The 23,680-nt window shown below is 47.4% G+C and overlaps 1 protein-coding gene across 1 annotated transcript in view; it reads left to right on the forward strand.

Annotated features, from left to right (window-relative positions):
- The window catches only part of LOC144165970 (acylase ACY 1 proenzyme-like), a 112,973-nt gene extending 92,269 nt beyond the window's left edge, over nucleotides 1–20,704 (forward strand). The window contains exon 8 of the mRNA XM_077695644.1: nucleotides 19,317–20,704. Within this exon, the coding sequence (XP_077551770.1) occupies nucleotides 19,317–19,415 (99 nt within the window). The 3' untranslated portion in view covers nucleotides 19,416–20,704. The remainder of the gene's footprint in view (nucleotides 1–19,316) is intronic.
- Nucleotides 20,705–23,680: the final 2,976 nt, after the last annotated feature.

The following is a 23,680-nucleotide window of genomic DNA, read 5'->3' on the forward strand; positions in this document are numbered from 1 at the left end:
AACACAGGGGCAAAGAACTAGGTTCATCGGAAGCAAAAAATCTTTCCTCCATTATAGTGCCTGAAATATACTGGCTAGTGTGCCGAGGGCGGGCTCCAGGCGGGCGCCGGGAGCGATGTACGCGGCCGTCTGCGCTTGGGGCGCTGCCGTGCGGGAGTGTGCGCGTTCATCCGGCCCGAGCAGATCGCGCGGTTACCTCCGAGCTGCGTAGCAGACGGCAGCGCGGCAGAACTTTCCATTCCCGCTTGCGACGAAAGCGAGCGAAAGCGACGGGAATTCTGTCGCGCAACCAAAATTTGTCCCGACCATTCGACAAAAACGATCGTCGCGCGACCAAGCGACGGAATTCCTGCCGCTCTCACTCGCTTTCGTCGCAAGTGCGAACGGGCCTTTATGCGCAATCTCAGCCCCACATAAAACAAGCTCTTGCTTGTCGCCTGAGCATACGGTTGATATCTGACTACGTTGCACTGTGCTTGCCAGTGTATTTAAACGATGTCACTATAGTTTGAAACGTACGCGCTCGGCGTGCAGCTTTGTAAACGCAAGCGGTTTCACATACGCACGCTATTTTGCTGCTAATAGAGTTTTAGTACAGCGTTTGTGGCCTTTGCATACGCTAAACGCTAAATTTTTGCGTCCCGCTACGTGACACCGCGATGGGAGTTTTAGTAGAGCGTCTCATCAGTTTTGCGTAGCGACACACTAATGCATACGGCGCCATCTGTCAAATGTTTTCCGAAATGTCTCGCCGGCTGATCTGCTAGCGGAGTGCCGGAGTGTTTGGACATTTTACGACTATCCAAACAAGTGCAAACAAACGCTTTCCCGTCAGTGTTGAATGCAACACATGGGTGCAGCTTGTCAGAACACGGGTTCTCGCTGATCGAGTGCAGCGTTGGTTTGCTCTTCGCCTTCACGTTCATCGCCGCTGATAAAGCGATCCGATCCGGCGCGTTTTGTGCACGGGTTCTGTGTCTGTTGAAAATGTCTTTTTTCACATGCCGCCGGTAGTAGGAATTACAACCACCGCAAAATAACACCCGGCACCAGCGGGGCCACATCTGAGACCCCGCTTTTTGGATAAACAGTGCGCGGTGCACCAAAGGGAACGAGCGCACGATTCTCCCCACGCGGCTGCGAGTTCGCCGCCGATACCAACTGCAGCCCTGCAGCTACGTACACCGCGAAAGGGCAAGGCCAGGCCGCACACATGCGGCCAGGTCATTCGTTCGCTTTTCCAGCCTGTGTCCATGGTGTCTACAGAGATGAAAAAGCCGAAAGAGCTGGCCCGTAGCAGACGGCAGTATGTGGGAGCGCAATAGCGGAAGTACGTCACCGCTGAGGAGCGGAGCATCATGGGAGGGGAGGCCAACAGCGAAGAAACAGTTGAAAGGAGGAGGAAATACGGCGCGACGATAATTCGCGGTTTTTGATTTACGATTTCTCAGCTAATGCTCATCGCTTTAACAAAATTCTTGCAGGAGGAGATTGCTAATACATTGCTTTATTTGGTTACATGTACATCCATGCATCGGCGGAAGGCATTTCAGGACCCCTTTAACCCTACCGGAAAATAAGAGCTCTCCGGCACCCGCTGCTCCAGCCTGAGTCCAGCCAACAAACGACATCACACTTGCGCAGGTAGGTCCCTCAACGAGCAGTGACACAGCCAGCGCGTGCGGCATGTTCGAGCCGCAACGACCAAGATCCCCGGCACCCGCAACTCCGATCGAGGCTCACCCCACAAACACCATTTCGTACAAGAGGACGCAAACGCGAACAAGCGGACTCGGAACGAACAGAACCCTTGTAAGCCTGCTTGTAGGGGTGAGATACGGACCTCAGCATTCTCAAAACAACGGGCAAAAGACGAGAGCTTGAGCGATTACACGGACATGGCAAGAACGACAACGAATAAGCCCGATCCAAACGAATGCATCAAATGCCCTACCGATGAGGTCACACCAAGAAATGTGGGACGATCTAGGCCGGCTTCCCCACCTCAGCGGCTTCACTTCCGAGGCAAGAACGGAAAAAGCGAGCACGGGGCCGCAACTATTTTGACGATCAGCCACTCCACCCTACGACAACGCCGCGCCACCGCACGCTAAACGAAAAGACGAACGGCTCCCACACCATACGCAACGCACACCTCAATCGAAGCAACGTCCTCAACGCGCCCAACTATGCCATCTACACCGCAGCTCGCAACCGGACAAAATGGTCGCTTACGCTCCCCGCACGGGGCACCTTGAATAATCTTGGTGACGGTACTGGCGACACCGTGAACCCCGAGTCCCCATCCTCACGCTGTAATCTACCGTGGCTAGGAGGTGTAAGGTGAAGGGCAGAAACCAAAAACTCCCACCTCCCCTCGCGGGAACCCCTGTTTAGATGCGACGCATAGGCGGAGCGGCGAAGGGACCGCGTTTTATAGCGCGCATAACGTTGAGGGGACTGCGTAAGCCGGTCCCGGTCGATGACGACGTTGGCGTACTTGTAAAGCGGCGTGGACTCTAGGTGTTTGAGCCAAGCGTGGATATTGCTTCGCCGGAGAACGGCACACCGGTTATATGCACAGCGCGCCCGTGTCGTTCGCCACGTATGACACATGCGCCGGCCCCAGCGCGTCTGCCGCGGCTATGACGCAACACAATCCACTTTAATCCAATCCAATCAAAGCCAATCCAATCGAATCCAATCCAATGCCCCTCGCGAGAGAGTGTTCGCTATCGGAGATGAGAGGGGTGAGCGGTGGAGAGCGCAGCTGGCGCGGCGAGGAGAATGGGGGAGGGGCGGACGACGCCGACGACGACGCCGGAGGGACAAGGCGAGTGAATGAGATGCTCTGCATCTCCGACGGATGCTCTGCATCCGTCGGAGCCCAGGTCAATCTCCGGTGGATGGGCTCCCTGTCTGTTTACCAGGCAGGGAGCTCCGCGACCTCTCTCGATATGAGGGTAACCCAAGCGTAGAAAGTACCCCCGTCCCCTGATTATATGCTATGAAATATGGTATTTCCTAATCCCCCCCCCCCCAAACGTGATCGGTCCCTGAAAAGAGGCCGCACCGAAGTATCTCCCCCCCCCCCCCTTGCCATCCTTAGCGTTTCCTGAACCGGATAATTTTGCTGGATTGCCAGATCGGAAGATTGGAAAAGCAAGGATACTGTAATAGCGACGATGTTTGAGGGTAATGCGTTCCACTCGTTTATGGAAAACAAAAGTGGTGAATATTGATCTTTCTTAGTGCGTGAGTGTATGGGATCGACTTTACGTGCATGACCGACGCGAACAGAAACATAGGGAGCCGGGGTACTGAATGCTCGAGAAAATGACGAGTCACTGTAACATAAACTGTGGAAAAAAATAAAGGCGGGAGTACTTTCTGCGCTGGGCAAGCAATGGAAGGTTCGGAGAATGCTTAAGAAATGTTGCATTTTGGTGGCGAGAATGACAGGAGGTGATAAATCGAGCTGCTTTATTTTGCACCGATTCTAGCATACCAGATAATATTGCCGTATGCGGATGCCAGATGATTAACGCGTATTCTAGTGAAGGCCTGATTACAGATGTATATGCGTGAAGTTTAGTTTCTGTGTTTGCGCACCTCAGGCGCGGTATCAAAATACCGAGTTTTTTTCAACTATTTGCTGGTGATGTATTCAACGTGACTGTTACAGGTTAAGTCGGAACTCATGAAAATGCCGAGGTATTTTGTCAAAGAAACGGCCTCAATTACTGTGTTGTTAACTATAAATCTGCCGGAGGGAGGGTTGGCTGTGGAAGTAAATCTAATGTGTTTGCTCCTTTCTGCGTTGATGTCCCTTTGCCACAAGTTGCATCACTCTGTTCGTTTTAACAAATCTGACTGTAGGATTCTAATATCATTCGGTTCGGTGATCTCCTTATATATCAAGGAACCATCTGCAAATAGGCGTAAGGAACAAACTATATTAGGTCCAATGTCATTAATGCAAACTAAAAATAATGACGGTCCGATCACGGAGCCCTGGGGTACTCCGGACTTTACTATGCACTTTCTGGAAATTCTGTGGTTAAGTTTGACTGACTGCGACCGGTTACAGAGGAACTCTTGATTCCATTTGGTTGTTTTCTGATCAAGCTGGAGGTTGCGGACTTTGGTCAGTAATCGGTTATGTTGGACACCATCAAAAGAGTTTGAAAGGTCGAGAAAAATAGCATGTGTAGGAGCAGAGCCATGCATCGATTTATGCAAGTCTGCCAAAAATTCAAACAGTTGAGTGTTGCAAGAACGTTTTTCCCGAAAACCGTGTTGATTTTGGATGAGAATGTTGTTTCTGTTCAAATGAAAAATAATTTTCCAATAAATAATGTGTTCTAATAGCTTGCAAGAAATACAGGTTAGAGAGATTGGACGTTAGTTGTTGGGACATGACTTTTGGGTGGATTTGAATATGGGTTTAACAATGGCGCATTTCCAGTCTTCCGCTAGACAACCCGTGTCGAGCTATTGCTGAAAAATCTGTGACGATAGGTAAGCTGATTTGTGGCAGGTAGTTCTGCACTAATATCGTCGGGCCCCGGGCTAGTCTCACATGGAAGTCGTATAGCTGATGCAACACCATTTCCAGTTATTGTAATTGAAGAAAAAAGGTTGTGAATGTTAGGTTGTGTCACTGTCAGTGAGTCAAGTGGAAGCTTTTCCGTGAATTCAGACGCAAAATGCTTGTTGAAGCATTCAGCGCTTTCCTGTAGCGAAAGAGCCTCGCCTTGATCACTCGGTACAGTTGACTCAGAAGGGTCGACTGTGGAGAGCACCCCTTCGATGCACTTCAATTCCGCGAAACACTAAAAAAATAGAAGAATACTGCGTCCCGAAACTAACAATCAGCACTAAAAAAACGACCCGTGGTTCACACACGATGTAAAAAGATCCTTAAATAGGAAGAAACGAGCATTTAAAAAAGGCTACGTACATAATGCTCCAGAAGATTGGCTTAATTATAAAAATGTTTCAAAACAAACTGACGGCTCATTACAAGAGGCCAAGGAATTATTGGGGATCAGTTGTCAACAAGTGCAGTTAAAATATTGTGTAAAGTGCAGTTAAAATATTTATCCTTGGCCTCTTGTAATGAGCCGTCAGTTTGTTTTGAAAGATTTTTATAATTAAGCCAATCTTCTGGAGCATTATTTACGTAGCCTTTTTTACATGCTCGTTTCTTCCTATTTAAGGATCTTTTTACATCGTGTGTGAACCACGGGTCGTTTTTTTAGTGCTGATTGTTAGGTTCGGGACGCAGTATTCTTCTATTTCTTTAGTGTTTCGCGGAATTGAAGCCAATTTTCACTTGCAGTGCGATGTTCGAAACCTGCGATGTAAACCCGCCGAGGTGGCTCAGTGGCTAAGGCGTTGCGCTGCTGAGCACGAGGTCGCGGGTTCGATTCCCGGCCGCGGCGGCCGCTTTTCTGACGGAGGCGGAAAGCAAAAACTCCCGTGTGTACGAGATTTCGGCGCACGATAAAGATCCCCAGATGGTCAAAATTAATCCGGAGCCCTCCACTACGGCGCGCCTCATCGCCGGCATAGCGTCGGCGCGTTAAACCCCACAATCAATCAATCAAATGTGGGTGTAAAGTCATCTAGCATACGGTTCATCTTGTCGATGTCGGCGCGTACGTAGTTCAATAACTGTTTAGTTACCTTTGATTTGATTTGTCGTCGCGTGGTAGAGATAGTGAACAGTGGACAACTCCATGGTCGCTAATTTCCTCAAGCTCGTGGGTAAAAGCTTTCTCAGAATTTTCAGTGAAAAGAAATCGAAAATGTTATCGCCACGTGTAGGGTCTGTTACTAACTGGGTCGTGAAATGGACGTGTGCCAAACGTAGAAAACGCAAGCATTCATGATGGTGGGAGCTGTTACTGCCGATACAAGACGACCAATTTATGCCAGGGTAGCTGAAGTCACCGCCCAGAACAAGAACAAAATTTGCATAATGGTATACACATACTCAAGCGAATCATTCAGCAAGTCGGCAAAGTCTGGTCCGCTATCGGAGGGTCGGTAGCAGGCATCGATAACGATATTGATGTGAGCTCACTGCGCAGTAACCCAAATTACTTCGATGGACGAATCGTAGGCGATAACTGACGGTTGGAATTCTTGTTTAACCGCTATGATTACTCCTCCCCCTTTAGATACCGCTCTTACTTTGCGGAAGACTGCAAACTGTGAAGGAAAGTTAGAGGGCTGGTGAAGAGCTTTTCAAAAAAAATTTGATGGGGGCATTACCTTATGGTTTTCTTCACGCTGAATTCGAAAAACATGTTTGTTTTATGTGTAAATACCAAACCATCTTTTTTCGTCAAAACAAACGACCCCTGCCCGCAGGCGCGGTGAGAGCCCTGGCTGCCTGTCGCGATTGGCTGGCGGCAGATGAGATCATACTCGGAAGTGCCGGCGCTGCGTTGACCGCTTGGCCTGAAGATCTCATTCTGTTCCCGTTCAGATACGGGCCAGAAGGTCCTCTGGTGAATGGAGGGCTCACACAATCTTTCCTTAGAATAGGAGAGCCTGAGGGAAGTATAAACTCAACAGGTTCGCTCGCGGCGAGCTTTAGAAAGGGGTTCTTCCCCGACGACTCACGGCCGACTTGTTTGTCGGGTGCAAGGAAGTTGCGCAGATATTGGTTCGCCGCTTTCACTACCAGTGTTAGTCACAATTCCTAGCGCAATTTTTCAACCCACCATCATCCCCATCCTCGAGTGTGGAACTTTGTTTTTACATTTGAACAGGCGGTAACAAGCTCTGTGCAGCGGCCTGCGATGCGCACAGGCAGCGCGGCCGCCGCCGGTCGCCGCGTCGCGCAGAGGTGCTGGTGCCGGGTCGCTGCTCGGCCGGTCAGCGGAACGTGGCATTGCTGCACATTCGCATGTTTTAGAATAGGGGAGTTGAACGTTGGTCGCCCCCCAAAAGGTAGAGGAACTCAAGCGCAGCACGCTGGTCCCCGACGAGCTTTAGAGCGCCTTCCCCAACAGCTCCAGCCGGCTCAGGTTGCACGGATCGCCGCTGATGTTGGGAACTTTAGGCTTAGCACCAAGGGAGATAGTTGGTCGCCGCTATCACTACAATTGTGAATGACTATCCTTAACACAGTTTTCACCGCACTATCATCCCCTTTCTCGCGTGAGGAACCTTATCGGCCTCTCGCCGCATCTCGTGCTCGGGCAGGTTCGTTTGCTGCCGTCGACGAGCCTCCGCGACCGGTCGGCGCTCCGCATCGCGATACAAATTCGATAACCTCTTTCGAAATCTCCTTGGATGACAATCCCTAGCACAATTTTTCACCCCACTATCATCCTCTCTTGCACGTTTACCTTGCTTTTCGCGGCTGCCTTGTTTCTTAACAGCAGCGAAGAGCTGCTGGTGCCGCGGCATGTGCGGTTCGAACCGCATCGTGTGCCGCACGGGAGTGCTCGGCCGGCGAGTGTGCGGAGCGCTCCGACACGCAGAAAACGCTTCATGCTTTCCTCCTTGCTTGATTTCTTCTTAAAAAAATTCCCCGCATTTCCCCGAGGGGAAGAATGTGAAAGTGCGAATGCACGAGTTGAATTTGCGCGGTTCGGTAATGTTCGCGAAAGAGAGATCACACACACACACACAACTACAAAGAAAGAAAGATGCATTTATTCACAGACACCTATTTGTGTTGTCGTTGTACTTGATTGCTAGAGCGGATCTCAGCTTTGAAATTTCGTGTCAGTACTCCTTTAAGCGGGTGCATTAGCCCTTCTCACGCCCGATTCCTGGCCAATCCCCCACGTGGGTATGTGCCGTGTCAGCGGCCAGGCAGCGCGCGCCCATCTCCCCCCGTTGCCAAGGAAGACGAGGAGATTCCTGGCCAATCCCCCACGTGGGTATGTGCCATGTGCATTCGCACGAGCGCGGACATCGCCGGTGGACGCAGGTTCAGGGTCGCTTAAGAAGTGCATTCGCACTTAATATACTTAGCTAAGCTGTCATTAGTCGTCACAGCTAACAATGTTGATCGAGAAAACGAGCAAGAAGTTCGGGAAGCCCAGAGCGCTGTGGCCCCACAAATTTTCTAATTCCCTTATAATAATGGATCAGGAACTTGGGGTACCTCCGTATTTTTTGAGCCCGTCGCTTCGCGTATGAAGCACCCGCCGACACGGCCGGCCCCGCGACTACTCGTGAAGGCGATGTAGTAGCCACGGGCGCTCGGGTAGGAAATCTCTGGTATCTAGGAGTCGCATTAGGGAATCACACAGTAGCATTACGGTTAAAAATAGACGCGGAAGCACCTCTACACAATAAAGATTAATAAATTGCAGATTACACGCCTGCTTAATTCGGAATTTCGCCCAGAAAACTGGGACACAGCGAAGCGGCGGCGCACGTCGCTGGCCGCATTCCGAATATGACGCTACTTCCGCTCGCTGCCTCTCAGTTTCTTGCTCTTCCGGCGATGCGGCAGGGAGCAGTGGGCGGTAGGTCAACTTTAACGACGAATACCGCTGTCCCCAAGCTAAAAATCTCGAAAAAAAACTGTACAGGCATAAACTGACCAATGTAATAATTGTAAAAAGTAGAGTTTTGCCCGGTTTTAAAAGCGCTTCAGTAGCCCTTTAAGTTTAGAGTTGGAAATGTCGTCCGAGAGCCACGTTTCCGTACCGATCAATATGTCGGCTGAACAGGTGTACAAGAGATAATTTAGGTTTTCTAGCTTATTTAAAATGCTCCTGAAATTCATTACGACCGAAGATACTTCGGATTGGTCGGTGGTGTTTGTTCCGATTGGAAGAGACAGTTTGTCAATCGGCGGGAGGTTGCTGTGATGAGGCTACATTAAAGGCACTGCCTTGGTGTTTTATTGCATGGGGAGTGAATTCCTGTCCGGTAGTTACCACCACAACGCTTTCAGTGACAAAATTGAATCGATAAACGCGGTCCCAAATGTGCAAACAGTTGAAGCGAAGCGAATAACTCTCGCTTCCTTTGCTGTGAAGTTTTGCGAAGTCCCTCAACCGTTTACGGGCCATCTGCACCTCGGCGAAAAATCTTCGTCAATCCAAACCTTGGGAAAATCTAAGTTATTTAGCTTCAGGGCATTGCGCAAGACCTCCGTTTTGGACTTAAAGTTTAGATATTTGATGATAATTGGTTGATCGAAATCTGGGCGCCGCTCACAGACGCGTTGGGCGCGTTCGATGTCACCAACTTGTACCTCAAGGTGTGCGGGAAACAAATGTTTAACAATTTTTTATGTTTCCTCGTAATATTCTTTGTCGGTCTAATGAAGCTCTTTGACCATGAGGTTGTTTCTCCTCATCCTGTTATTCATGTCATCCACTACATCAAGTTTTTCGTTTACTTTTGATATGCTTGATTTTAGTTCCCGAACTGAATCACCTACATCTTCGCAATTTGCCTCAATTTGCGACATTTGTTTCAGACCTTTCTCAATTTCATAAATTTTGGTATTAATGCTTGCAATGTCTTGTTTTATTTCTGTCAGTGTAGTTGAAAATCTTTCATCGAAGCTAGAACGCCATCGATCTTAACACCAGGGTTTGCGTCCACGTCGCCTGCGCAGAGTAGGAGCAGTGAAGGGCATGTGCTTTTCAACAAAACACATGGTATCCGGCTAACAAAGCGCAGCAGGTTAGACGCGCCATTGAAGCGAGCTCTAGGGTAACCTGTGTGCTCACGGCAAGGAACAAATGACCCGATCTGTGCGCGATATGTAGACATGTCTACACCCATACCACTGCTCAGGATACAAAACACAACTAGGGAGAGTTGAGATCAGCGGCCAGCAGTATGCCAAAAATACAGTTCTAAAAAATGACAAGGCTGAATTCCTACCTAGAACAATCAGAACGAGGACTTAGACATGTCTGCTTGAGGCCGTCCCTTTAAACCGGTTTTTAATGATACATCCACAACTCAACTCTTTTTAAACTACCCATCAATTTCTGTTTCCTTCTACCGAGAGCCAGGGACGAGGTTACTATTGAGAGGAGAGCGAGGGACGAGGTTACTATTGATGAGGTCTCCTGCTTAGATACATTCCAATCATCTCACACTGATCTTGTAGCACCATAGCATCTTCGTCCTGTATCATGTGACTTATTTTTCTTACAATATAATAAGAACAGGACACCTATAACTGGAATTTTGCAGCATTTCATGTATCTGCAGGATAAATACAGGGCTGCAGAGTTTTTCAGTGATGCTTCTAGAATGTTCACTGCGGTGTCTTGTGCTGCGCATGGACCCTATTTTGAAGCAGATAGAACCATGAATGGAAAGACAAGTTTTTTTACGGCAGAAGCATATGGCATTTTTCTTGTAAGTCACATAGTTGAACATCATATTCCTAAATTTATCATCTATAGATTCGCTTAGCGTTGTCCGTACATTGTCATCCGGAAAGTCGTCAAAAAAAACCATGTCAATAATCTTTTCTTCGAATTAATTATGCCGGATTATCCTTCAAACCTTGAGGTGACTGTGTGTTAGGTGCCAGGCCACTCTGGCATCGGCGGAAATGAACTGACGGATGACAAGGCCGCCAGTGCTGCACTCCGAAACACAATAAACATAACAACACTACCTTACACAGACCTCGAGCCACATATCAGACAGCAACTCCGTAAAACTAGGCAATCAGACTGGATCGAACAACACTCTACACGTAATAAAACCACACTTGGGCCATGTATGGATTGGCCATACACATTTAACGCACTCCCACCTGCTCACGGGATCTCCACGATCCCTGTGTAGCAGGCGTGGGGAGCACCTACCCGTGATACACATCCTCATCCAATGCAAGGCACTCGGCATTACACGGCGCAAGCACTTTAGAGAACTCTACAGGCAACATCTTCCATTACATATCCGTCATACTTTTAAGGAGAATGTTCATCGCACCTTTAAGTTTCTGTAAGAAGTTCCCTTCTTACAGCCCATCTCATACCACCCATAGTTTTACCCTTCATTCTGGCCCTGTAAACCAGCCGTGCTCCTAGTCTTCAATTGATTTTATTCGTGTTCACTCTAACCAATTTTAGTTGTCACCTAGTCATCGAAACACTTTCTTGGCCCTCTTCGCCCTAGTTGGCCATGCGCCATTAATATTCAGCCATCATCATCATCGTCATCACCTACGCTGCCACATGCATCAAGCATGCAACGAGGTACACAAGCACAATCGCCGACGGAAGTGGCGTGATTAACGCAACGCCGTAAACGCTGTCATATTCACGTTCGACGAAGTGAATGCTACGGTACGCAAAAAAATAAAACCGATTTGAATTTCACTGAACCTCATCGATACGAACGCCCTCTTAACGAAGTTTCTGGTATCGGGAACAAAGCATCGAGCAACTGTAAACAAGCGGACAGTGATCTGGATACGAACGGACGTCAATCTACGCAGACTAATGGATTGTGCCTGTGAGCAGGCGCAATTAGCTTTCGGAGCACGATTAGGAGAATATCAGCGCGCCGAGAAACGAAGACAGGTGACAAAAAAGGGTTAACAGCGCACAAACACGACGACACACAAGGAAGAGAAGGCAGGACAAGCGCTGAACTACAACTGCTCAGTTGTAGTTCAGCGCTTGTCTTGTCTTCTCTTCCTTGTGTGTCGTCGTGTTTGTTCGCTGCTAACCCTTTGTGATGCTACACCAACTAGCCCACCAAGCCATCCTCATGAACTTCAAGACGACAAAAGCTGCTGCCGCCCTAAGACACGCGCAAAACCGCAATTTACGGCCACCGCCACGCCGAGAAGCCTCGAGCACCCCGCGGAGATCGTCACGTGGCCCAGACTTCGTTTTTTTTATTTCGGAGAACAAGAGGAGACGCCAAACGCAACGCGAGTGCTTACGTTCCGTTTCGCTCCTTCACGTGTACGGGCACGGCCGCTGGATGAGAACGCACGCAAGGTCAGTCCTTTCATCCAGCGGCCGTGGTACGGGCCTTCGCGCAGTGAGTCTCCCGGCGACAGCTCACCGCGTCAGACGTTTTCTTCCCATGGTCCTCTATCTCGATCTATATGTAACCTGTTTTTCTACTCAATTAATCATTTTACTTTTTTTATTAAGTCTTTTATTCGAGCCACGGCCTACATTATAGCTAACAGTACAGATAAGTTGAGTACTCGTGAGTACAAATTGAGTACACGTGAGTGCAGATTGAATTCTAATACTCATGAGTACAGAAGGAAGGAAGAAAGGAAGAATGTAGGAGGATGGCAGGGAAGTTAACCTGGCTAGAGTCTAGTTTTCTATCCCGCATGTGGAAAAGGGAAGATGGGCAAAACAGAGAAATGAAAGAATGGAGAAAAGTTGGAGTAGAAACGTAGTACCACTCATGAGTACAGATTGAGTAGGTTACTCGTGAGTAGGGATGAGTTCATTACGGGTGAGTGCAGATGAGTACGAGTACTCGTCAGTAACAATTGAGTATGAGTACAAGTGAGTAAAGATTGACTATGAGTACAAGTGAGTGCAGAAAAATTCATTACTCATGAGTATAGATTGAGTAGGTACTCGCGAAGACAAATGCGTTTAAGCACAAGTGGCTACGACTACAAATGAGTATGTGATAAGTGAGTACGAGTGATTTTGAGAACAGACGAGCTTCTAGAGTCTGAGTTGGAGTGAGTACAGCGTGAGTGAGTGAGTGAGTGAGTGAGTGAGTGAGTGAGTGAGTGAGTGAGTGAGTGAGTGAGTGAGTGAGTGAGTGAGTGAGTGAGTGAGTGAGTGAGTGAGTGAGTGAGTGAGTGAGTAAACTTTATATGGACGAGCTTCAGGCCCTGATGGTTGGGCGCCCGCCCGGTGAGGGCCTCCTCTAATCCGGGAAGCCCTGGTCCGCGCTGGCTGCCCTAGCCCTCTTCAGCAGGCTACGCTGGACTGAATGAAAAAAAATTGTGGTAGAGTTTGAGTAAGTTCTTTCTGTTTTGCCGACCTATGCTTGAAAGTTTGAAAGTTTCTGTATTTCTGCAACCTGTATGCGCATCCGGATGCATGTACTAAAATTTAGATGACGGCCCATGTGCATTCCATTCGTAAAAGTTCTGAGTGCCCTTAGCTCATTTTCCCAAGCATGTCGTGGAGCTCGAGCTGCCGCTGGACGTTCCTTGCTGCTGTGAATTGTATTCCTGTCCTTGAGTGGCTTTATGCGCAGGGAATCGACCCCAAATACACGCACAAAGGGTTTAAAGACACATTCTTGCATAAAAACATGCAAAGAGATTCCCATTACTGCAGTAATTTATTCACATATTTCTGTCGTTCAGGACATTAGTACGCCCTTCTGTGACTCTGAAAAATCAGTTAGGCTATAGTTGTCAATTATACGAAAGTGTACATTATGTTCTACAACAGTGGAGGCAAGTCACTTCGACGTGTGTCCGTGTAGCTACTTCGCCCCTCCGCGAATGTGAGAAAGGTTCCAAGTCATTCCCAGATGGCAGAGGCTGAGTTTTGTCACCAGGACACATGTGCTGTGTCCTGTTTTTCAGACGGCTCTGCCTGCGCAATTACATCATGATCATCATCATCAGCCTGCTTCCGTCCACTGCAGGACGAAAGGCGTTCCCAAACGTTCGCCCCCACTTCCAAAGGGCGTTTTCCGCGTTAATTCTTTGCCCAAAATGAGCTGTATTCATCTGTCCATCGAATGTTTGGTCGTAACCTACAGTTTCCTCGGTGTCAATTGCTTAAACGAATGGCGCAGCTGTTCTTCTTCATCCGAATTACCCCTTGTATTGATTGATTGATTGATTGATTGATTGATTGATTGATTGATTGATTGATTGATTGATTGATTGATTGATTGATTGATTGACATTGACATTGTTTTTTATTGAGTAGTGCGGTGCAGTTTTTACAAAAACAGGGTTTTACAGAAGGAGGTCCTATTGAAAAAATCCGAAAGGGGGACCTCCCGTTTCATAATACAAACAAAAATATCATTGGGGAGGCGGTATACACAGCGATAAAAATAGAACACAAAGGGATAAATTCATACAAATAGTTATACATTGGTAGCAAAATTCGAGTACTGCGCATATGCGCAGTAGGTAGTTCAAGAAGTTATCATCTATATTTTTTCTTGTGACGTAAGTACGAGGCACCATCTATACCTGAGGTTGAGCAGGGAATGAAGCAGGCGATCAGAGTTTGATTATGAGAGTGTACCAAGTATGAATTTTCTTACAGACCTATAAAAAGAGCACTGGGAGGGGTACGATTTAAGGGAAGGGGGTAAGGTATTCCAAATGGTGGCAGCAGAAAAAAATTGGGCCCATCTCCCCACGAGGGGGGACTCGAGTAAATGCGTCGCGTAGGGGGTGGGTGTATTGCGTTAACGTTAGTGTTTGGGGGGTGGTGGTGGGGTGGTAGTGAATGTGTTAACTATTATTGCTTATTACTATTAATCATTATTATTTCTTTCTTATATTAATTATTTCGTGATTTTGCGACTCGAATTTCCCCTCGAGGAGAGATGGGCCCAATTTTTCTTTTTTTGTGTGTAACGCAAGAAGTGAAGGCAAGGAGTAGGTTGTTGTAAGTCGTTATTTATTTATTTGTTGCTGCTGTCGTTGTATTGGACGCTGAGAACGACGGCTTCGTGGTCGCTAAAGTGTACTGTTAAGGGGTCTTTAAGCAGTGGTCGTGCGTTGCAGCAACTGGTGAAGACGACATCGATGCAACTGCTGCCGTGTATCAGCAGCTTCTTGACGTAGTTTGAATGAGTCAAGAATATAAGGCGCGTTCGTACCCTTTGGTTCTGTGTCGCTTCTGTGGCGCAGTGGGAAGAGCACCATGTACCTCGCGTCCCGCCCACAGGGTCGTGGGATCGAAACCAGGCGCCGATAACTATTATTTTTTATATATATAATGTAGGGGGAGGGGTGCGGACCTGTTGTTGAGAGCGAGGAGGGTAGCGTAATGCGGGAGAGGAGGAGTGGGGGAGAGGGCGCACCTGCGCGCTGAGCTGTTGCGGACGGATGGCGGACGCTACATGTGAGTTAAAGAAATGCTCTGATTTAATAATACTGTTTGTTTTCCGTAGTTGAAACGGACAGTTGAAAGTAATATATTATGTTGCGCTGAAAACCTGTTGTTGTTTCTGTTAAGCAAACATGTTCTGTCAAAGGACGGGAGAAATTCAGGATTATCTCGTAAACTGGAAATAAGTACACATAGCTTAATATCAAGTTCGAGAGGGAGGGGGAGGATGCCAAGGTGGTGGAAGATGGGTTTTACAGTAGATCGGCAATCACTGAAAGTACGCAGACGAACGGCTTGATTTTGAAGACGACGCAGTGGTGCAAGATGGGTATTATACGTGTTGCCCCAAGAAGACAAGCAATACGTAAAGTGGCTGTGAATGAACGAGAAATACAACGATCGTAGAAGGGACAATTGGAAAAAATAGCGGGTTTTAATTAGGTCACGAATTTTGAATGCAATATAAGATGTGACCGATCTTATGTTTTTGTCAAATTTCATATTTTTGTCTAGGATAACTCCAAGAAACGTAGTAGAATCTGATGAATAGATGACGTGATTGTCAAAAATGATATATTTATTTATTTTATTATTTATTTATACATACTGCAACCCGTAAGGGCTATGGCAGGAGTGGGGAACAGGCCGGTACAAAACAAACATGGTGTAATACTTTGCGAAGGAAAGTAAAACACAAAGTGGCAAGACATGACATCACATGGTGGCATAATGAAGACATGGTGGCAAGGAACAGAACATATATGTTGTGTTTGTAAGTTCTTTGTGAGCGGAATGAAAGATCATGAAAGTGGTTTTTAGCCTGTTAATTTGTAACAGGTTGTTCAAGATCGGTCGTTAACTTCGCTGCTAGATTAGAGCTATCGTTGTCGCAAGAAAATATTGTTGTATCGTCAGCATAGAGGATACAGTTACTGTTGTTGAGGCAGGTAGGGAGGTCATTGATATAAATAAGGAATAGTAGGGGACCTAAAATAGAACCCTGAGGAACACCCTGGTTGACGATTTATTTTATTTTATTTCATATTACCCCTAAAGGCCCTCAATGAGGGTATTACATAGGGGGGTCAGACATTACGATTCTTGGGTCAGACATAGCGCTGCCGAACTTCACAGATTGGCTTCGGTTGCTTACGTAATTTATTATGAGTAAATGCGCCGGGCCGCATACACCCAGCGATTCTAGTTTTTGCAACAAGATATTATGATTGATAGTGTCGAATGCTTTTGTAAGATCAATGAATCGGCACCCGCGAAAATGCGATTATCTAAACTCTGTTTGATATAGTCCGTAAGCTGAGTAAGTGCAAGTTCAGTAGAATAATTAGGCCTGAAGCCAAAGTGTTGTGGTGTTAAAAGACTGAAGTAGTTCATTAATCTCGACACAATCAGTTTTTCAATCAGTTTACTGAAAAAGGGCAGTATTGTTATGGGGCGGTAGTTGGATAAGATATTTCGGTCACCCTTTTTGAACACTGGTACTATCTTACCTTTCTTTAGTTCTTCGGGAAAGACGCCGCTTTTGAATATTGTGTTGATTAAATGCACAATAACGGTCCAAATATCGCCAGCTACAGCCTTTACTTTAGCAGGGCAGATGTTGTCAAGCCCGGCACCGCTGCTTTTCATGGTGATAAGAGTTTGAAATACTTCTTCGTATGACGTAGGCCGTAAGTAGAAGGAATGGGAACAGCGAGTGAAGCTTTGTTTTGGTTGATTGGCAGCGGAAGAATGGGGGGAAAAATACGAGTTGAAGGCATTTGCGATGTCGCTGTCGTTAGAATAGACTGCGGTTCCATCAGTGATAAAATTGGGATTAGCTTCCGGGACTTCCTGGATCCTGGTTAAGAAATTCTTTGATAAGTTGCCAGTTCTTGCGGGTGGTATTCCCATTTTTGACAATTTGAGCTTGGTAATAGTTTCTTTTACCTACATGAAGTAAAACCGACAATTGTTGGGAATACGTCTTGTAGCGTTTAAGCAGAGTAGAGCTAAATAGTTTGGCCCTAAGTTTTTTATGCAAGCTATTTTTTTACGGATGGAGCGTAAAAGACCATTTGATATCCAAGAATTTCTTGGGGCCGTAAACCACTTTGTTTCAGTTGACGTTGTTGTGCAAATTTTAAGGTTTTGAGATATTTCGGAACTGAATTTTTTAAAGGCACTGTTAGCGGAGTCGTCCTACAAAATGTTAACCCAGTCTGTTTCTTTAATGTTCTGGTGGAATTGACGGTAATCGAATGAGCTTTTCTGGATCAGTTTCGGTCCATTTGTGTTTGCGGATTCGACCAGCAGGAAAATAGGGTAATGATCCGTGATACTATGATTCCAGCGGTTTGTGATGTAGTGACGTTGGATAAAATATGATCAATCAGTGTGCTTGGTCCCTGAGGAATACAACGTGTGGGAAATTTTAACAAAGATTCAAGGCCATGACCTAGCACATTAGTAGCGTAATCTAGACACGTACTATCAGAAGTGTCTAATATGTTTATGTTAATATCTCCCACAATAACGATGTTTTTATTTTCCTTGTTAAGTCGAGTCATAACTTCATCAAATTCATGGCAGAACTCTGGATAAGAGGATGACGGAGAGCGATAGATTGATCCGATTATAGTGTTTGTTTTGGAAAGAAAAGACTTATCTAGTTCAATCCAGACCGATTCACATTTGCTAGTTGTGATTGAGATATCATATAGGCGGGTGTATGATAATGTGTTGGAAACGAAAATAGCAGATCCGCCACAACGACTGTCCACACGGTTAGCAAACTCTTCTCGATAGTTAGGCAAAGAAAACAGGCGGGCATCGGTTGGTGTTAGCCAAGTCTCGGAAAGACACTCTAGGGAAAAATTGTGACCAATTAAGGTTTAAAAATTTACCAAGTAATCGTAATGTTTGGGTAAGCTACGAATGTTTAGATGAACAAGGGAGTTATGATTTATAGCGTTATTCTGAAGAAGATTTGAAAACTGATCGATGGAATGATAGGCCATAACTCAGACTGTGGTATATGTTACATGACCTAAGCAATGACGTGCAGGTTCTGGGCGCCAGAAATGCGAAAGACCCGACTGTCCTCCGATTCCCGCGCCAGGATCCTGCAGTTTTGCACCCAAAGAAATTGCCATTCTTTTTCCTTTTTCAATTCCAGGGCTCGAACAAATAGGCGCTTGTTTTCAGGTGTCGAGTGATCGATTATGTACACGGGTTTGTGTTGCTGAATAAGTTGCATGCCGATCGACTCAGTTGTTAAGCGAGCTTTCCTTGCCTTCGCAGCGAATTCCGCCTTTTTTTCGCGTGAGCAGAACCTAACAATGATGTTAGATTCTTTTTTTGCAGGAACCCGATGAACAACGTCCAAGTCATTGCTTGTGATGGGGCAGTTCACTTTCTCGCCAATTCTCTACAGAATTTCGGAGCAATCTTCACCCTTTGTGGCTGGTGCACCTCTAATCTCAACGTTGTTTAGCCTTGAGCACTGCTCTAAGGCTGCCACTCTTTCCGTTAGGTGTTGGTTCCTTTTATTCTTTATTTATTCTTTATTCAACATATACCTGCAGCGCCCGAAGGCGTTATAGCAGGGGGGTGACAGGTTCGAAAAAAACAAGTTTTCATTCACAGCAGACACTTGAACATTTGGGAGCCCATTCCACTCATGTATCGTTTTGACAAAAAATGAATTTGCAAAAATTCCAGTCCTGGGACGGTATTCCCTCAGTTTAAAGGAATGATCAATTCGATTTGACAAATAATATGGCGTCTGTAAATACATGTCCTTGTTGATTCCAGTTTTATTATTAAATATTAAATATAAACGTTTTAATCGCAATTTTCTTCTACGTGATGAAAGCATCTCCCAATTCAATTCTTGTTTCATTGCCCAAATCCTTATTTTCTTTTACAAGTGCTTCTTCAGCGCTTCAAAGAACCTGTTTGATCCGTGGACTTTTGAGAATATGGCTATGGCGGGCCATTTATTTGATTGAGTGTTATTTTTTGCAAATACTTCACACACGGCAGACAGTAGGCTGACGGGCCTGCAATTTTTACGCTCCTTGACATCGCCCCGATTATGAATTAGACCTAGATTTATCTGAGTTGCCTTTGGCACGTCCTAAGGCAACGTGAGAACTTTCGGAATTCGTGATTGTCTGCGCTTCTGCAGAGGTTGCGTGGACCCACCTCTCCTATAACTAAAAAATATCGGACAACTATTCTTATTTATTTTTATACCACGTTGACTCGCAGGACTCTGTCCAGGAAGGCCCACCGGTGCTCTGGTTCGGCTGCGACCCTCGATGCGACGGAGTAGCCATGGCGGCTCCGCCACCCCGAGGGGAACCTTGAGACCCACGCCTGCGACCCCGCCGGCCAACAGCACGCGTTCCATCAACCGGAGAAGCTGGACTGCGGCCACGGGCAGTGCACTCCGTTTGCGGGCGGTGTTCAAGGAGAGAAATGCAACCGCTTGACAGACAAGCGCGAGACGTGGACGACAGTGCTGAGCTCTTTTAACTGAATCTTATTATCGCCCCTATGTATACCACAACGAGCACAAGCAACAAAGAAAAACGCATTAGTTTGATACGTAAACCATGCCTTGCAAGAAGCATCTTCCTTTTTTTTCATGAAAAATCGTGCAACTCGGAAAGTATTGTTCAGTTTTTCTGTGTTTTCCAAGCTGCTTCAAAATGTGGGATAGTTTATTTGTACAGACCCGACAACGTTCCGAAATATGTCTTCGCGTGTACTGCGCGATTATTTTACTAAATTGGTTCTTCACTTTTATTTCACTGTACACCAACAAAACATTATGCACAGAGCCGCCTCTCAAGCCGAGCCAGTTATTCTCGGCGCTCTGTGCCTTCCTTCTCCCAACACACACCACGCCAGCACGTCACTAGCGTGCATTAGAAACAGGCATGTTGCATTACACGCCGTAAATTTAACAAAGTGTAGTAGCGCAACAAGTGCCATTATTGCGGATAAATCCTCTGTACATATAATAAATAACAAATAATATTAATAATAAATCATGCATGTAATACATAAATCCCACCTGCATATAAATCCTCTCTAGCGATTCGATCGTTCAGTTACCTAAAATAAGTTATTCGCACGCAATAGCGGCAATTTTCTTCGAGAAGCTTCTTGATCACCGTCTGCCGAGATCTGAGATAGCATCGACAACGAGCGCGTCTCCGTTACGCCGGCGGTCTGCCATCCTGTCTTTAGCCATAATTCGGCATCGCACTAAGCGTTACGCGATTATTAATTGAAATGACCCAATCAGCGACACCGGTCTTTTCGGCACGGGTCTCCTACGTTGCACGCCGCGCGCACCTCAGTGGGGTGCAGAAGGGAGGGATTTTGCGGCGTTGGATCCATTTCACAGTCCATTTCAGTTCTCGGTGCGAGACCGGCGGGTCCATGGGAAGTTCAGTTTGGGGTTAAGAGGACAGACTCACGGCTCTCTACTGCTCGTTCTAGATCGATTTTCATTGCAGAGCACTTTAGGGAATCGCCTTGTCGTCGTAGCTCGCTAACGGTCAATGTCAAGCGACTGCCAGAATCAGGCCCGCAGTGAGATAACGGACCATAGTAGAGCCTGGCTTCAGAGAGTCGTCAGGGTGTCACGTTGAGGCTTCGAAAAAAACCTAGCGGTTAAATAGTCGTAACCTTTCAAACCTCGTGAACCGCTGGCGCTTGTCATACATCTTCCCGTTGTTCAGTGAAAGGAAAACTGCAGGTACATTGCAGGCAAAGTCTGTGTATATAACCGGGAGCCCCAGCGTTCATGTAGTTAGGAATGCTCCTTTTGCTGGTTTTTACCTCAGTAGGCGAAGAAAGCGGCCGCACAAGAACAAAATGCTGCGTTGGAATTGACGCAGAAAGGCTTCAGTCGCGCAAGAAAAGAATTTGCTCTCGAAATGACGCAAAACAGCTCCAGCATACGAAATTAAAGCAAGCACAAAAAGAACAGAACTCCCGCTGGCGCAGTTTCAGGAAGGGGGTGCGCGAGCACTGAGACGGCGGGAAAGTCGAGCTGCATATTCATCAGGAGAGGAGTGAGACAGGGTGGCGAAGAGCGTGATGGGTGGTAGCAGTGAGCGGCCACGGCGCCACCGCCCATTAGGGCGAATCACTGCTCTGCATTACCGACTGCCTTCACATTGAGTGGAATGGCTTTAATTTTTTTATAGCCGATATTCAATAGCGCAGAATGCATGCAGGCAACCGTGTGAGTGCACCGCCATATCTGTGCCCAAGCGTCTGTTGCCAAGGCGACGTTGTACGCCCGGACCCTAGATCAGGCACCCCTCTCCTTCTCCATGCCTTCATGGCGACCAGGCAGGCCTCGGGCCGCGCGTCACCTTGGGTTCCCGTGCAAGGCGTGTGCGAGTGATTCGATAGTCAGTTGTGCCGCGATAGCGTTGGTCATGCGAAAAGTCGCGATTCCGCTCATGAGTGTGACAACCTAATCTGCAATTGAACCCCAGCCTCGGCGCACACCTACGAGCATAGCTAGGCAAAACTGGATGCCACTCACTCGCACTCACTCAAAAAAAATATATTCATCCTAACGCACTCACTCGCACTCGCACTCGCCACTCCGCCGTCACCACGCGCACTCACTCGCACTCACGCTCGCCACTCCACTCTTACTACTCACACTCACTCGCGCTCACGCTCACCCCTCCGTCCCACCACTCGCACTCACTCGCACTCACGCTCGCCACACGGGCCTCACTACTCGCACTCACTCCCGTTCACGCTCACCACTCGTCGTCAGCATTCGCACTCACTCGCACTCACGCTGGCCACTCCGCCCTCACCACTCGCACTCACTCCCGCTCACGCTCGCCACTCATCCTCACCACTCGCGCTCACGCTCACCACTCGTCCTTGACTGACGCTCACGTTCACAAATCATCCCCACCACTCACTCACTCGCGCTCACGCTCACCACTCGCATTCGCCGCTTACAGTGCCTCGCACTCACACTCACCACTTGCAATAACCACTCACAATCACTCGTAATCACCCCTCGCTTCCTCCACTCACACGCACTCTCCACTCCGATCACCCACTCACACTCACTCACAAGCACCGCAAATTCACATTCCCACTGACTGTGTTTTTACAGCACCGGAGTTTAAACTTCGCCTTTATTGTAAACCACATGAATCGTTCCATTTTGTGGAGACCTTCAATGCGGCCCTATTGACACCGACACTACTATGTTACGTGAAGCGAGAAAAAAATTTGGCGCCTTAAGAGATAAGCTTCACATTGGCTATGAGGCATGCCCCAAAACAATCATTAACTCCTGCCAACTTGATCCAACTGAAAAAAAGAAAAGCCTGTATTACGAGAATTGAAGCGCGAAGCTTTCTTTCTCCCGTGCAACCTGAGTCAAAGTCAAAGTTTAAAATCGAAACTGATTCAACAGTGTGTCGCAATCCGCCTTATTCAAGACGCCACTGCGCATGCGTGAAGCCCTAGCGGTGAATGCGAAAAACTGTTTGGAGGGCCACTGCACCATCCGTCTGCAGCGTCCACGATACTCGGCTGAGCCCCATGCCTCGTCGGCAACGTGATCTGCAAATATCTAGCCACTTCTGTGTCGTGTGAATGCAATGCCGCTTTCGTATGCTGCGTACAAGTGCACCTCTAGGGCCTAGGGTGACACTGAGAAGGAGCGTTTTTTTCGCTTCCCATCAGCTACGCGCGACCGGCAACGCCGAGATGCCTGGATTAGGGCTGAGACGCCCGTCTGAAAATGGGCAGCGAAATTAACCGCAGTTAAGTTTAACCGTGGTTACGAAACTTTAACCGTGGTTATCACAAACTAAGGTTTTGTCTGTTACACACGAAATTCCGATTGTGGTGACCGCGGTCACTTTGTTGTGAGCGTAACAAAAAATGAAGTACCACACTTTTAATTTAACAAGAAAAAACAAAAGAGAAGCAGTGTAGATAAAATGAAATATCGTTAAAGCAGTCGCTTCAGACCCAAACGCAACGCACTCGCGCGCGGAGAGGAGAGGGGCTTCACCAACTGCTCGCAACCGGCTTGGTTTGCTCAGGTCTGCTAGGTGTTGGGAACTTTAGGCTTAAGATCGCGGTGGATTTTTGACCGCCGCTATCTCTACAACTGCGAATTAGAACTGGACGTCGAGCATTGCCGCTGCGCTTTCGAGCAGCAGTCGTCGTGCTCGCATCCGTCATCCAATCCAAGACCCTGACCCTCACTTTCTCCGTTTATGGCGCCGGCGTAAACGACTGCAGCGCTCCTTCCGCTCCCAACCCCAAAATACTCAGTTCGCTTCCAGAATCGCTGCTCTACGAGACGAGATTGTTGCCCACTGCGCTTCCCTCGAACATTCTCGATGGAGTGCTCTCTGCGACAATCTTGACTCTGCTTTGCACTCACGATCAACATGGTCTCTTTTTAAATCTCTCCTAGGCACTAAGCCCACGCTTGCTCCCACTTTAGCTAAAGATCTTGCTCAAGGAACAGCCTCCGACCTCTTCAACCTACTAGCCTCTCTTTATCTCCCGCCCCCTCTTACTCCTAGCTATATGGACTACTCAGGTGAACCTAATTC

Source organism: Haemaphysalis longicornis, unplaced genomic scaffold (assembly GCF_048455015.1).
Source record: "Haemaphysalis longicornis isolate Haplotype H1 unplaced genomic scaffold, Haemaphysalis longicornis Haplotype H1 scaffold_150, whole genome shotgun sequence".
NCBI lineage: Eukaryota > Metazoa > Arthropoda > Arachnida > Ixodida > Ixodidae > Haemaphysalis > Haemaphysalis longicornis.